We start from the raw sequence: 17,500 nt of genomic DNA, 5'->3' as shown, positions 1-17,500 counted from the left end.
TCTGAGACAGGTTGTACACCAGGCTATTAGCTGTTGCACCTCCTCTCTGTATGCTGACTCGTCGTTCTTGCTGATGAGACCCACCACGGTCGTGTCATCTGCAAACTTGATGATGTAGTTCAATCTGTGCATTGGTACACAGTCGTGAGTCAGCAGAGTGAACAGCAGTGTGCTGAGCACACAGCCCTGAGGGGCCCTAGTGCTCTGTGTGGTGGTGCTGGAGATGCTGTTCTCAATCAGGACTGACTAAGGTCTCCCAGTCAGAAAGTCTAGGATCACGGTAGGGAGGGAGATGTTAAAGGCCCAGTAAGCTCATCTTCCCAATCAGGTGCTGAGGGATGATTATGTTGAGTGCTGAACTAAAGTCTATGAACACCATTTGTACGTATGCGATCTTATGGTCCAGGTGGGTGAGGTCCAGATGGGAGGTCGTGGCGATGGTATAAGCCGTAAAACAGTTTGGACGATACATAAACTTCATGGGGTACTGTAAGGGTGGTAGCTGGGTCTTAAAGGGTCTAGTCATTGAGGCAGAGAATATAGACTCCTTCATCACGAGGACGATGGTGTTGTCTTGTGCCACACAGGAACAGCGGTTCTGCTCAGGGAGATGTTGAAGATGTCAGTAAAGACATCTGCTTACCTGTTCCGAGCACTCTGCCAGGAATGTTGCCTGGTCCAGCTGACTCTGTGGGTTTACTGTGCATAAAGTTTTCCTCACTTCAGCCGTGGTTAGACAGAGCACCTGGCTGTTGTTAAGAGGGGTGGTTTTCCTTCCCGCCACGTTGCACTTTAAACCGAGTGCATCTGTGAGGGAGGCGTCACAGTCACAGGCAGGTGAATTTTTGTGGTAGTTTGTGATTGCCTGGTAGCCCTGCCACATGCGCTGGGTGTCTCCTCTGTCCTGGAAGTGGCCGTTGACTCTCTTGGCATGTGCATGTTTTGCCTCTCTGATTGCCACTTGCTATTCATAAGGCCGTCTTGTCCCTTGCTCTGAAGTCTCTAGACTTTAGCAGCACACGCACCTTTGAGGTCATCCACGGCTTCTGGTTGAGGCATGTGGTGATGGTTTTGGAGATGGTCGCGTCATTAATGCACTTGCTGATGTCCCTGGTCACTGATGATGTGTACTCCTCCAAGTGGGTGAAGTCGGCATTGGTTGCACCCTCTCTAAACATGTCCTAGTCAGTGCATTCAAAATAGTCCTGAAGAGCAGAGATGGCTCCTGCTGGTCAGGTTCTCACCTGCATTTAAACTGGTATTGAACACCTGTTGAATGGTCTGTATGCTGGGATCATAATAACAGAGATGTTATTATGATTCCATAGATGTTACGGCCATGGTTTCTCCAATGTGCATATATTGGACTATCTCTGTGTTGAGATGCAGTGTGTGTGTTTGTGTGTGTTGAGATGCAGTGCGTGTGTGTGTGTGTGTTGAGATGCAGTGTATGTGTGTTGAGATGCAGTGTGGGTGTTTGTTAAGATGCAGCATGTGTGTGTTTCTATTGAATGTGTGTGTGTGTGTGTGTGTGTGTGTATGTGTGTGTGTGTGTTTATATTAAGATACTGTGTGTGTGTGTGAGATGCTGTGTGTGTGTGTGTGTGTGTGTGTGTGTGTGTGTGTGTGTGTGTGTGTGTGTGTGAGATGCTGTGTGTGTTTTGAGATGCGGAAGGACTATCTCTGTGTTGAGATGCAGTGTGTGTGTTTGTGTGTTGAGATGCAGTGTGTGTGTGTGTTGAGATGCAGTGTATGTGTGTTGAGATGCAGTGTGTGTGTTTGTTAAGATGCAGCATGTGTGTGTGTGTTTCTATTGAATGTGTGTGTGTGTGTGTGTGTGTGTGTGTTATATTGAGATACTGTGTGTGTGTGTGTTGAGATGCTGTGTGTGTGTGTGTTGAGATGCTGTGTGTTTGTGTTTTGAGATGCTGTCTGTGTGTGTGTGTGTGTGTGTGTGTGTGTGTTGAGAAGCAGTGTATGTGTGTTGAGATGCAGTGTATGTGTGTTGAGATGCAGTGTATGTGGTTGTGTGTGTTTATATTGAGATGCAGAGTGTGTGTGTTTGTTGAGATGCAGCGTGTGTGTGTGTGTGTGTGTGTTTCTATTAAAGTGCAGTGTGTGAAGAGATGCAGTATGTGTGTATGTTGAGAAACAGTGTGTGTTTCTATTGAGATGCAGTGTGTTGGATTTGTGTGGTTTACAAGGACCTTTGACCTGATTACTCATCGACATTACAGGGACATTTGGGTTTACGCAGAAAGGGGCCATGTCCTTATGTTTTTTATGATGCAGTCTGTGTGTGTGTGTGTGTGTGTGTGTGTGTGTGTGTGTGTGTGTGTGTGTGTGTGTGTGCCTGGACCCTGCTGTAAACTGATCTGTCAGCACTGCTGTCTCTTTTCAGGTTGCCAAATTGGGATTTTTAATCACTACTTTATTTTTCCATGTGGGAGCTCAGCTTTGAAAATGATCTTCAGCAGATGCTTTATTCTTCTCGTTGATCTGCATATTTTTAAATGTAAATACTAAAATTTTAGAACACGAGTTGAGTATATACACCACTTATGGGACATTGGTTAATGGGATGAATCTGGCAACCTTGTACTCTGCAGTCACTTGGCCATGTGCGGAATGTGCACGTGAGGCTTTTTGTGTAAAATCAACACTGCGAAATGTCAACTCTGCAAATCTTATTTACATCTTACGCCTTATAAACGTCATTGTTATTATTATTATTATTATTATTATTATTATTATTATTATTAATTTGTTGTTGTTTTATTATTGAATTTTGTTTGAAGTTTGTCACATGAACGCTGGAGGTCTTAAATGTAATTCTGAAGTTAATTTGATTTGCAGGATAAATATATGAATGAATTTCATAGTTTACAAAGTCCTGGTTCCCTTGTGAGGATCTGAGGAATTCATGTGATTTCAACAGTAATATAGTGCAATACTGCGGCACTGAGCTTCTCCACCATCGCTGACCAAGGCTTTACCTCTGCTGTCTCTGGTTCGGGTCATCTCACGGATAAATCCTCAACCTGATGCACAGGTTACACTGGGACTTTAGAATCTTTACAAAATAAAATCCTTCAACTTCTCTGAATACTGCACTGAATACGGATCTCTAAATCCAACATTTCAGGAGTTTTCTACAAAAGAACTGCTGATGTTTAGAATCACAGTAACCATGGAAAAGTTTACCCTGCCAGAACCTCACAGAAGAACCACCATGGGTTCTGGATTTGATATATTTTTTTGAAGAGGGTGTTCTTCCAATGAAGTGCCCTCAAGGGCTGTTTTGTTGGTTGATAGTTGTGTTTTTTTCTTCTGGAAGAATCTTCTGAAAGATGAGAACGTTCTTCTGAATTTTCACAATAGTTTTTGTTGAACACAATTTAAAGAAACCATGAATCCACATCCACAGCTAGACTCCACATGTTGAGTAGCTCTCAAAATTTTTCAAGAACCCATAAGGAACCCATTTTCTATGGGAATAGAATCTGAGGCTTTCCATATAAGTTTACTAAACCTGTTTAAACTTGATCTTTTTTCTTTTCTCAGATTTGTGTTTATTTTTATTTTGAGTTTTTAGTCATTACCCATCCTAAGAACCACAGAGGAATCCGCTCTTCAATTGTTGTGATGAACAGGAAGTAAGTAGATGATTTTTGTGGACACTGAAATTAAGCTGCTGATTGAAGGTAATTCTGATGCCAGGGTTTGGATTTGGCTCTGATTCTTCACCAGCGCTGAAGCAGCAGAAATATCCAGTGGCTCAGCAAATGTTTTATGGCGTATTGATCCTGAGAGCCTGAGTAAAGATAAAGAAAAGCCCGGAGAGCCTTCAGGATTCAGGAACAATACAGAAATGTGAAGTGTTCAGTAACTGCAGCTAGGTTTTGCTCATTTTGTGGATGAGCTCAACAGTCATTGATTTTTTCTTCTTCTCATTTATCCCTCTATCTCTTTGTTGTTCTCTTTAGGTAGGTCATCCTTTGTTGGACGAATGATCTGCACCAGTGCTGTGAGACCTTTATGTGATGGACGAGGTTCTCAGTGAGCTTCACTGATTGTGTCTGGAGCACCTTGAAGAGGAACTGATTTACTCCCTTTGTCTCTGTGTCTCTTTTGCATGCCAGTGCCATGGTTCTTTCAAAAAAAGCTCTTTCTGAGAACATTCACTGTCCAAGCTGCAGGATTTGCAAACACAGCCTGTGGCTAGGCAAGATGTTTTTCTTCTCTTCTGCATGGGGCTAGAAGGTCCAAAAACTCGCCCACTTTCTACACGCCAATGGTTTCAGCTTGAATTCTGGACCATCCTCAAAAATGATCTATTGACTGAGTTGGTATCCAGAGCATTGTGGGATCACCTCATCCACCTCCTGCCTGAGATGAACACGGTGCTTGTGTAGTTTTTTTTCTATAAGTGACTCATTGTGAGCTCTGGAGTGAGGAGGATTTGTGCTCCATGGCATGGGTGAAGCTGTTCAGGAAGCCAGGGAGCGGTGGCATTGGTGCTGGTACAGGAAGCATCTCAGGTCCAGGTTTGGGGAAATCCTATCAGCCAGGAAGCATGCTCTCACTGGCTCTCACCAAGGGTCTGCTCAACGAACCTGGACAGAACAGCTGCTTCCTGAACAGTGCTGTGCAGGTGAGTGCTGGGAGAACGTTCAACATCATGAGTACTCTCTGGAAAACATAATGAGAAGAATCAGTGGTTACAAACTATCAATAAAGTTCAAATCTTTTTTGCTGATGATAAAATCCTGATAATGATTTAAGGTTGTTCCTATAGGTTCTCTGGCAGCTGGACATCTTCAGGAGAAGTCTGAGACAGCTCTCAGCTCATTTCTGCTTAGGGGACGCCTGCATCTTCTGCGCTTTAAAGGTCAGTGAATAAACGCAACTCGCCTGCTCGAGCTTCTTCTGAGGTTTGATGCTCATCACATACGTGAGTTTTATGCGAACAACTAAAAGACACGCTGAACTGTAATGCGGTGTTTCGTTCTTCCCGACGTTCTTCTGATCTCTGTAGAGTATCTTCAGTCAGTTCCAGCAGAGTCGGGAGCGAGTGTTGCCCTCAGACTCGCTGCGTCATGCTCTGGCCGAGACTTTTAAAGACGAGCAGCGTTTCCAGCTGGGCCTCATGGACGACGCTGCTGAATGTTTTGTACGTCGCTGATCGCACAGATCCTCACACTCATAGTCTTTCTCACATCCATCCATTCACTCCTCCTTCTGCCTCTCGTATAACATTGTCTTTCCTTTCACCTTCTCCATGCTGCGTGAATCAGGAAAACATTTTGGAGAGGATTCATCTGCACTTGGTGTGTGATTCGGGTGAAGTTTGTACCTCCAGGTCCTGCATCACGCACCAGAAGTTCGCCATGACTCTGTATGAACAGGTACAGCATTTTTCACGTTACCTTCCAAAGGAACACTTGCAGGAACTCAGGAACAGTTTTGTGACCCTTTTCAGCCTCTGATATTATCTCTGTGCTCTACAGACTGTGGGGGCGGAGCTTGTTGTATTGAATTCTGTGTTAAATTTAATTGAATATTTATTGAATTTAAACCTATGAAAAAAGCTTATTTCAATCAATTATTCATTTATTATTATTAATGATGATGATGGTGATGATGATGATGGTGATGATATTATGTTGATGTTGATGGTTGTGATGTTGGTGATCTTAATTTTGATGATGATGGTGGTGGTGATAATGATAATGTTGATGATGATCACAATATTAATGATGGTGATGATGGTTCTGATGGTGGTGGTGGTGATGATGATGATGATGATCGTAATATTAATGATGATGGTGATGTAGTAAAATAGATTTGAAAGCTGTGCGCCAAAGCTGCAGATGATCGGAGATGTTTGAGTTGATGTGTGTTCTGTGCTGATGATGTAACTGTGCTGATGATGTAACTGTGCAGATGATGTAACTGTGCTGATGTTCTCCTGCAGTTTGTGTGTCGGAGTTGTGGAGCGTCGCTCGATCCTCTGCCTTTCACTCAGTTAGTGCACTACGTGTCCACTACAGCCCTCTGGTGAGATCTTTATACACACTTCACCTCATAGCACACACACACACACACACACACACACACACACACACACACACACTTCACTACATCATACACACTTCACCTCATAGCACACATACACACACACACACACACACACACACACACACACACACACACACACACACACTTCACTACATCATACACACTTCACTACACACTTCACTACACACTTCACTGCATCATAAACACTTCACTACATTATACACACACACACACACACACACACACACACACACACTTCACTACATCATACACACTTCACTACACACTTCACTACACACTTTAATGCATCATACACACTTCACTACACACTTCAGTACAGCATACACATTTATATTTTACATTTACATTTGCGGCATTTAGCAGACGCCCTTATCCAGAGCGACGTACAAACGTGCTTTAAATCTCTAGTAGTGAATAAATCTACACTGGTACGCAAGAATACAAACTCAATATAAATATAACTCGAATTCTACAAACTTGGAAAGTGCTAATTTAGGTATTTCAGGAAGAGGTAGGTCTTCAGTCGTCGCTTAAAGATAATCAGGGACTCTGCTGTACGGACATCTAGGGGAAGTTCATTCCACCACCTCGGTGCCAGAACAGAGAAGAGCCTTGAATTGTACTTACCTCTCATTCTGAGAGAAGGTGGTACCAGTCGAGCAGTGCTGGAGGATCTCAGACAGCGTGGTGCAGTGCGAGATGTGATGAGGTCACTGAGGTAAGATGGTGCTGGTCCATTTTTGGCCTTGTAGGCAAGCATCATTGTTTTGAATCTAATACGTGCAGCTACTGGAAGCCAGTGAAGGGAGCGCAGCAGTGGGGTGGTGTGGGAGAACTTGGGCAGATTGAACACAAGTCGTGCAGCTGCGTTTTGGATCATTTGCAGTGGACGAATAGCGTTCAGGGGAAGACCTGCCAGCAAAGAGTTGCAGTAGTCAAGTCTTGAAATGACAAGAGACTGAACAAGCAACTGGGCAGCCTGTATGGACAGAAATGGTTGAATCCTTCGGATGTTATAGAGAAGAAATCGACAAGAACGAGCAACATTAGCGACATGTGGGAAAAAAGACAGTTCATTGTCCATAGTTAATGATTTACTACACACTTCACCACACACTTTACTGCATCATACACACTTCACTAAACACTTTACTACATCATACACACTTCACTACACACTTTACTGCATCATACACACTTCACTACACACTTTACTGCATCATACACAATTCACTACACACTTTACTGCATCATACACACTTCACTACACACTTTACTACATCACACACTTCACTACACACTTTACTGCATCATACACACTTCACTACACACTTCACTGCATCATACACTTCACTACACACTTTACTGTATCATACTCACTTCACTATACACTTACTACATTATACACACACACACACACACACACACACACACACACACACACTTCACTACATCATACACACTTCACACACTTTACTGCATCATACTCACTTCACTATACACTTCACTACATTATACACACACACACACACACACTTCACTACATCATACACACTTCACTACACACTTTACTACATCATACCCACTTTACTACACACTTTTCTACATCATACACACTTAACTACACACTTTACTGCATCGTACACACTTCTCAATACACACCACTACACACTTCACTACATCATACAAACTTCACTACATCATAAACACTTCACTACATCATACACACTTACTACATCATACACACTTCACTACACACTTTACTACATCATACACACTTCACTACACACTTCACTGCATCATACACACTTTACTACACACTTCACTACACACTTCACTACATCATACACACTTCACTACACACTTTACTACGTCATAAACACTTCACTACACACTTCACTACACTTCACTACATCACACACTTTACTACATCATACACACTTCACTACATCATACACACTTCACTACACACTTTACTACATCATACACACTTCACTACACACTTTACTATATCATACACACTTTACTACATCATACACACTTCACTACACACTTTACTACATCATACACACTTCACTACATCATACACACTTCACTACACACTTTACTACATCATACACACTTCACTACACACTTTACTACATCATACACACTTTACTACATCATACACACTTTACTGCATCGTACACACTTCTCAATACACACCACTACACACTTCACCACATCATACACACTTCACTACATCATACACTTCACTACACACTTTACTACATCATACACTTTACTACATCATACACACTTCACTGCACACTTTACTGCATAGTACACACTTCTCAATACACACCACTACACACTTCACCACATCATACACACTTCACTACATCATACACACTTCACTACACACTTTACTACATCATACACACTTCACTACACTTTACTACATCATACACACTTTACTACATCATACACACACTTCACTACATCATACACACTTCACTACACACTTTACTACATCATACACACTTCACTACACACTTTACTACATCATACACTTTACTACATCATACACACTTCACTGCACACTTTACTGCATAGTACACTTCTCAATACACACCACTACACACTTCACCACATCATACACACTTCACTACATCATACACACTTCACTACACACTTTACTACATCATACACACTTTACTACATCATACACTTCACTGCACACTTTACTGCATAGTACACACTTCTCAATACACACCACTACACACTTCACCACATCATACACACTTCACTACATCATACACACTTCACTACACACTTTACTACATCATACACACTTCAATACACACTTTACTACATCATACACACTTCACTACATCATACACACTTCACTACACACTTTACTACATCATACACACTTCACTACACACTTTACTACATCATACACACTTTACTACACTTTACTACATCATACACACTTCACTACATCATACACTTCACTACACACTTTACTACATCATACACACTTCACTACACACTTTACTACATCATACACACTTTACTACACACTTTACTACATCATACACACTTCACTGCACACTTTACTGCATAGTACACACTTCTCAATACACTTCACTACACACTTCACTACATCATACACACTTCACTACACACTTTACTACATCATACACACTTCACTACACACTTTTCTACATCATACACACTATACTAAATGATACACACTTCATGACACACTTTACTACATCATACACACTTTACTACACACTTTACTACATCATACACACTTTACTACATCATACACACTTCACAACACACTTTACTACATCATACACACTTTACTACACACTTTACATCATACACACTTTACTACATCATACACACTTCACTGCACACTTTACTGCATAGTACACACTTCTCAATACACACCACTACACACTTTACTACATCACACACTTCACTACATCATACACACTTTACTACACTTTACTACATCATACACACTTCAATACACACTTTACTACATCATACACACTTCACTACACACTTTACTACATCATACACACTTCACTACACACTTTACTACATCATACACACTTTACTACACACTTTACTACATCATACACACTTCACTACACACTTTACTACATCATACACACTTTACTACACACTTTACTACATCATACACACTTTACTACATCATACACACTTCACAACACACTTTACTACATCATACACACTTTACTACACACTTTACTACATCATACACTTTACTACATCATACACACTTCACTGCACACTTTACTGCATAGTACACACTTCTCAATACACACCACTACACACTTCAATACACACTTTACTACATCATACACACTTCACTACACACTTTACTACATCATACACACTTCACTACACACTTTACTACATCATACACACTTTACTACACACTTTACTACATCACACACTTCACTACATCATACACACTTCACTACACACTTTACTACATCATACACACTTCACTACACACTTTACTACATCATACACACTTCACTACACACTTTACTACATCATACACTTTACTACATCATACACACTTTACTGCACACTTTACTGCATAGTACACTTCTCAATACACACCACTACACACTTCACCACATCATACACACACTTCACTACATCATACACTTCACTACACACTTTACTCGATCATACACACTTCACTACACACTTTTCTACATCATACACACTTTACTACATCATAAACACTTCACGACACACTTTACTACATCATACACACTTTACTACACACTTTACTACATCATACACACTTTACTACATCATACACACTTCACTACATCATACACTTTACTACATCATACACACTTTACTACACACTTTACTACATCATACACACTTCACTGCACACTTTACTGCATAGTACACACTTCTCAATACACACCACAACACACTTCACCACATCATACACACTTTAATACACACTTTACTACATCATACACACTTCACTACACACTTTACTACATCATACACACTTCACTACATCATACACACTTCACTACACACTTTTGTAACCTAGGAACACTTATCCCTTAACCAAGGAACTCTTTTCTTACTAAGTGTTTAATAGATGATGTTTGTGGTTGCTGTTTATTTGCGTTAAAGCATGTTGAATGTTAGTTTCTGACATTTAAACCACAATTAAATACTGCAAACATGGTTTTCATGTGCATCACATGTGTGTCTATGTGTGTGTGTATTTGTATGTGTCTGGGTTTGTGTGTATTTGTGTGTGTATGTATTTGTGTGTGTGTGTGTGTGTGTGTGTGTGTGTGTGTGTGTGTGTGTGTTAGTCAGCAGGTGGAGCGTGTGTTAGAGAGGACGGACAGACTGCGCTCTGACATGTTCAGTGAACTGCTGCAGGCAGCAAACACCATCGGAGATCTACGCAACTGTCCTGTATGTCTACACTCCTCTATCATCACTCACTCCTCTACACTGCTCTATCATCACTCACTCCTCTATCATCACTCACTCCTCTACACTACTCTATCATCACTCACTCCTCTATCATTACTTACTCCTCTATCATCACTCACTCCTCTATCATCACTCACTTCTCTACACTGCTCTATCATCACTCCTCTATCATCACTCACCCTCTATCATCACCACTCCTCTACACTACTCTATCATCACTCACTCCTCTACACTCCTCTATCATCACTCACTCCTCTACACTACTCTATCATCACTCACCCTCTACACTGCTCTATAATCACTCCTCTATCATCACTCACTCCTCTACACCCTCATCATCACTCACTCCTCTACACTCCTCTATCATCACCCTCTATCATCACTCACTACTCTACACTCCTCTATCAGAATCAGAATCAGAATCAGGTTTATTGACCAAGTGTGTTGACACACACAAGGAATTTGGTTCCAGCTGTTTGTTACTCTCAAAAGTACAGACATAAATAAAAACCTATACAAGACAAAACAGACACGACAAGACAAAAACAGACAATACAGACAATATGAGACAGTATAGACAGTGTGGCTATCATCACTCCTCTATCATCACTCACTCCTCTACACTCCTCTATCATCACTCCTCTATCATCACTCACTTCTCTATCATCACTCACTCCTCTACACTCCTCTATCATCACTCCTCTATCATCACTCACTCCTCTATCATCATTCACTCCTCTATCATCACTCACTCCTCTACACTCCTCTATCATCACTCCTCTATCATCACTCACTCCTCTATCATCACTCACTCCTCTACACTACTCTATCATCACTCACTCCTCATCATCACTCACTCTATCATCACCACTCCTCTACACTCCTCTATCATCACTCCTCTATCATCACCACCTCTACACCCTCTATCATCACTCACTCCTCTACACCCTCTATCATCACTCCTCTATTATCACTCACTCCTCATCATCACTCACTCCTCTATCATCACTTACTCCTCTACACTCCTCTATCATCACTCCTCTATCATCACTCACTCCTCTACACTCCTCTATCATCACTCCTCTATCATCACTCACTCCTCTACACTACTCTATCATCACTCACTTGTCTACATTCCTTTATCATCTCATCTATACACCTTTATCACTTCATCTTTGCGTGTTTATTACATCGAATTGTTGAAACTTCAGTCTCGCAAAAGTCCAGAATTACACGTCTGCATTCACAGCTTACACGTCTTCACCTGTATAAAGAAAGCTGAAGACACGTGAGTTTAAGATTCATCCTTTACACAAGGATGTGTACTCAGTGTTGGACTCAAGCGAGCGCTGCCCCTGCATTTCATTGGTTAATCTGTTTTATGAAGCTCCGCCCCCTCAGAGGTCAGTGCAGCTAGCTGTGTGATGTTCCTATAAAGTGTGTGATCACACCTTCACTTTCAATTTACTACAGAAACTTCCCTGACCTTAACAAAAAGTGGGTGGAGTTTAATCTCACAGCTCTGAAATGAGATCAACACTTTACACTGTTTGTAGCGACATTTACACACTTATTTATTTTAATATTTAATTATTTATTTTATTTGGGGTTTGTTTGTTTAAGCCCTGGCAGTATGAGATTGTGTAATCATGTGCAATTTAGTTGTGTGTATTTACTGGTGTGTAGAGTTAATGTTGTGTATAAAGTGAGAGTGTGTATGTGCTGATTCAGGCCTGAGCATCGACTCAGTGCCAGTGATGACGTAACAGCAGGTCATGTAACAGTCTATATTTACTGTAGTTCTCTGGGGAACAGCTCAGGATTCTCAGGACGTTTGAGCATGTGTCAGTGTCTTTCACTGCAACACACACACACACACACACACACACACACACACACACACACACACACACACTCCAATACCACCTCATACTGTATATACATACACACACACGTACACACACTTCTATACCACCTTATAAAGTATACACACATACAATCACACACACACACATACACTGTAATACCTTATACACACACACACACACACACACACACACACACACACACACACACACTCAATACCACCTCATACTGTATATATATATACACACACACACACGTACACACTTCTATACCACCTTTTAAAGTATACACACACACAATCACACACACACACATACACTGTAATACCACCTTATACACACACACACACACACACACACACACACACACACACACACACACACACACATATCCACTGCAATACCACCTCATACTCTATACACACACATACACACACACACATACACTGCAATACCTTATACTCCATACACACACACACACACACACACACACACACACACACACACACACACACACACACATATATATACACTTCAATACCACCTTATACTCTATACACACACACAAACAAACACACACACACACACTTTCCTCTCATAAATCCTCAATCATAATGAGAGATAAAATAGATTTCCAAGGTCATAATTATAAAGGTCACATTTCTGTTACGTCCAGTAACAATTAACTTTCAACTGTAGATGATCAATTTGGAGCATAAAAGATGTAATAATGGATTTCATGGTGTTTATGGTGCTCATGGTTTTCATGTTCTTCATGGTTCCTGTAGCATGTCATCTCACCTTCCTCCTGTTTTACAGAGTAACTGTGGCCAAAGCATTAAGATCCGCCGAGTGCTGATGAACTGTCCAGACATCGTCACCATCGGCTTTGTGTGGGACGCTGAGCAGTCTGATCTCACCGAGGACGTGATCCGCTCTCTCGGCTCTCACCTCAACCTGTCCGGGGTCAGTGCACACACACACACACACACACACACACACACACACACACACATGCACACACACCTTCACATTCTCACACACACACACACACACAAACCTACACATGCACACACCTTCACATTCACACACACACACCTACAAACACAGGTACAAACACACACATACACACCTATACACATACATTTACACACACCTTCACATACACACATAGATACACACACACACACAAACACATAGATATATATACACACACATCTACACACACACCCCTATGGTATTATGAAGTGAAGGTGATGTTGAGTGTGTGTGAAGGTTCCTGCAGTGTTCTGCAGTATGAGGGGGTTTTGAGGAGGTGATGTAGAGCTGTGATCACGTTCCCTCCCTCACTCCAGCTCTTCTACAGAGTTACTGATGAGAATGTGAAGAAGCGAGAGCTTCACCTGGTGGGAATGATCTGCTACTCCAGCCGCCATTACCTCGCCTTCGCCTACCATACCAAGTCCTCCAAATGGGTCTGCTTCGACGATGCAACTGTCAAGGAGGTTTTCCTATCTATCTATCTATCTATCTATCTATCTATCTATCTATCTATCTATCTATCTATCTATCTATCTATCTATCTATCTATCTATCTATTTATCTGTCTGTCTGTCTGTCTTGTCATATTTTTAATTATCTGTACATCTCACTGTTCCCTAATTCCAGTCTGTTATTACTCCACTGTTGGTGATTTTCAGTGTGTAAATGTGTTGACTGTATCTGTTTGTGTAGATTGTGTACATTGTTATTTGGTGTAGATTTTATTGTGTGTATGTGTATATTGTGTGTAGATTGTTATTGTGTGTGTGTAGATGGTTATTTTGTATTGTGTATAAATAGATTGTTAGTGTGTGTGTAGATTATTATTGTGTGTGAATTGTGTTAGTGTGTTTGTGTGTGTGTCTGTGTAGATTTTATTGTCTGTGTGTGTGTGTGTGTGTGTGTGTATGTGTGTGTGTGTGTGTGTGAGTGTGTGGATTGTGTTGTGTGTAGATTGTTATTGTCTTATTGTGTTAGTAGATTTTGTTACTGTGTGTGTGTGTGTGTGTGTGTGTGTGTGTGTGTGTGTGTGTGTGTGTGTGTGTAAGAAGATTGTTATTGTGTGTGCAGATTGTGGTATTGTGTGTAGATTGTGTTATTGTGTGCACGTGTGTAGATTGTGTTATTGTGTACATTGTGAGAACCTTGTGTTGTGTAGATTGTGTGTATATTGTGTAACTGTGTGTGTGTGTGTGTGTGTGTAGATGATTATTTTGGGTGTGTCTGTGTAGATTGTGTTATTGTGAGAATCTTGTGTTGTGTATATTGTGTTTGTGTGTGTGTATAGAATGTTAGTGTGTAGATGTGTGTGTGTGTGTGTGTGTGTGTGTGTGTGTGTGCAGATTGTGTGTGTGTGAGAATCTTGTGTTGTATATTGTGTTAGTGTGTGTGTGTGTGTGTAGATCAATATTGTGTGTGTGTGTGTGTGTGTGTAAATTGTTGTTGTGTAGATTGTGTTATTGGTAGATTGTGTTATTGTGAGAACCTTGTGTTTTGTATATTGTGTGTGTATATTGTGTTAGTGTGTGTGTGTGTGTGTGTGTGTGTAGATCAATATTGTGTGTGTGTGTCTGTGTAAATTGTTATTGTGTGTGTCGATTGTTATTGTGTGTTTGTGTGTGTGTGTGCCTGTGTGTGTGTGTGTGTAGATTGTGTTATTGTGAGAATCTTGTGTTGTGTATATTGTGTTAGTGTGTGTGTGTGTGTGTGTGTAGAATGTTAGTGTGTGTAGATTAGTGTGTGTGTGTGTGTGTGTTGATTGTGTTATTGTGTACACGTGTGTGTAGATTGTGTGTGTGTGTTGATTGTGTTATTGTGAGAACCTTGTGTTGTGTATATTGTGTGTGTATATTGTGTTACTGTGTGTGTGTGTCTGTGTAGATTGTTATTGTGTGTGTGTGTGTGTAGATTGTGTTATTGTGCAGATTGTGTTATTGTGAGAACATTGGTGTTTTGTATATTGTGTGTGTGTGTGTGTAGATCAATATTGTGTGTGTCTGTGTAAATTATTGTTGTGTAGATTGTGTTATTGTGTAGATTGTGTTATTGTGAGAACCTTGTGTTTTGTATATTGTGTGTATATTGTGTTTGTGTGTGTGTGTGTGTGTGTGTAGATCAATATTGTGTGTGTGTGTGTGTGTGTGTGTGTGTGTGTGTCTGTGTAAATTGTTATTGTGTGGGTGTTGATTGTGTTATTGTGAGAACCTTGTGTTTTGTACAGATTGGTTCGAAATGGAAGGACGTGGCGTCTAAGTGTATCCGAGGACATTTCCAGCCGCTTCTTCTGTTCTATGCAAACCCAGACGGCAGCGCCGTGTCCAATGAAGACGCCCCGCGACACACCACCATGTGCTCCCAGTACAAAACTGCCCTCAATGGGGAGGGGCCAGGTAACCAGCCAATCAGCATTTAACACTTTATTATGCTTAATCATCACTTTTGAGTGTGTGTGTGTGTGTGTGTTCACATAAGAGATATGACATTAATAATTAGGTCTTCCCTGTTTTAATGCATTTACATCATTCTAGATTCATTGAAAAAAACTGACCTGAAACGTACCCCGAATATTTTGTAAAATCTTCTCAGTGACCTTTGTTTGACTCAAGGTCAACGTGGTGGACATGAATTGTCCATGAACACACAGTACCTACTCCATGATCTTCTGATTCCGATTCCCGCCCCTCTGGGCCTGTTAGTGTTTGTTGCAGTTCCATTGTTTTACCTCTAGGTGTGGAGGTGAGCATGGCAAAGAGCTTGCTGTTTTGCCCTCACACACACACACACACACACACACACACACACAAATCTTCAGCACATGGCTTCTCCTCTCCAGCTCGTGTTGTCTTGAAGCCCTTAGAGGATTTTTTTGGAGATCAGTGGTGATGAGACTCGAAGTGTTCTGCTGAATGTTTAATGGCAGCTCATTACTGCTCTTTTTTGCTACGCTAGCGCTCCACATGCTGAGCTCACTGCAGTTTTTCTGCTGAGCTCAAAGCTGGCAGCCGGTTCTGATCCGTCTTCATGTGCCAGTGCTTTGATCAACGTTTTTTTTTCTTTTTTTCTGCTTTCTTTGTCCTCAGATACCCTCTAAATCCAACACCTTCACCTTCTCCAATCAGCTCTTTATCTCTAATAATAATACAGAAGTGTACATTAAAGTACACACTGCAGCACAGTATTCACACACACACACACACACACACACACACACACACACACACACAACAGACAGTTAATGAAATTTTAAACCCTGGGATTTATGATGAGGTTGATAATGAAAGTGTGTGAATGTAAATGATCAGCGTCTTCATGTTCTGTGTGTGTGTGTGTGTGTGTATGTGTGTGTGTGTTTTTAGCTGATGTCACCATCTCAGGGCCAAAAAGACATGACGGAGGAAGAGAAGCTGCAGCGTCACTGCGCAATAATCACAAACACGCACTGCAGGCAGCCTGCCGACGTAGCATATACACACACGCGCGCA

The 17,500-nt window shown here is 41.2% G+C and overlaps 1 protein-coding gene across 2 annotated transcripts in view; it reads left to right on the top strand.

Annotated features, from left to right (window-relative positions):
* Nucleotides 1–17,500, top strand: part of usp53b (ubiquitin specific peptidase 53b) — a 26,292-nt gene that overhangs the window by 1,393 nt on the left and 7,399 nt on the right. The window contains exons 2-11 of one of the 2 annotated variants that reach the window (XM_046843258.1): nucleotides 3,987–4,654; nucleotides 4,799–4,891; nucleotides 5,039–5,173; nucleotides 5,298–5,408; nucleotides 5,978–6,060; nucleotides 10,986–11,091; nucleotides 13,797–13,943; nucleotides 14,333–14,482; nucleotides 16,240–16,408; nucleotides 17,375–17,476. In XM_046843258.1, the coding sequence (XP_046699214.1) occupies nucleotides 4,472–4,654; nucleotides 4,799–4,891; nucleotides 5,039–5,173; nucleotides 5,298–5,408; nucleotides 5,978–6,060; nucleotides 10,986–11,091; nucleotides 13,797–13,943; nucleotides 14,333–14,482; nucleotides 16,240–16,408; nucleotides 17,375–17,476 (1,279 nt within the window). In that variant the 5' untranslated portion in view covers nucleotides 3,987–4,471. The remainder of the gene's footprint in view (nucleotides 1–3,986; nucleotides 4,655–4,798; nucleotides 4,892–5,038; nucleotides 5,174–5,297; nucleotides 5,409–5,977; nucleotides 6,061–10,985; nucleotides 11,092–13,796; nucleotides 13,944–14,332; nucleotides 14,483–16,239; nucleotides 16,409–17,374; nucleotides 17,477–17,500) is intronic. The other variant, XM_046843259.1, reaches the window with a different exon arrangement.

This window comes from Silurus meridionalis, chromosome 28 (assembly GCF_014805685.1).
Source record: "Silurus meridionalis isolate SWU-2019-XX chromosome 28, ASM1480568v1, whole genome shotgun sequence".
In the NCBI taxonomy this organism is placed as follows: Eukaryota; Metazoa; Chordata; class Actinopteri; order Siluriformes; family Siluridae; genus Silurus; species Silurus meridionalis.
The sequence above is the reverse complement of the archived record's forward strand: the minus strand, read 5'-3'. Positions and strand labels throughout refer to the sequence as shown.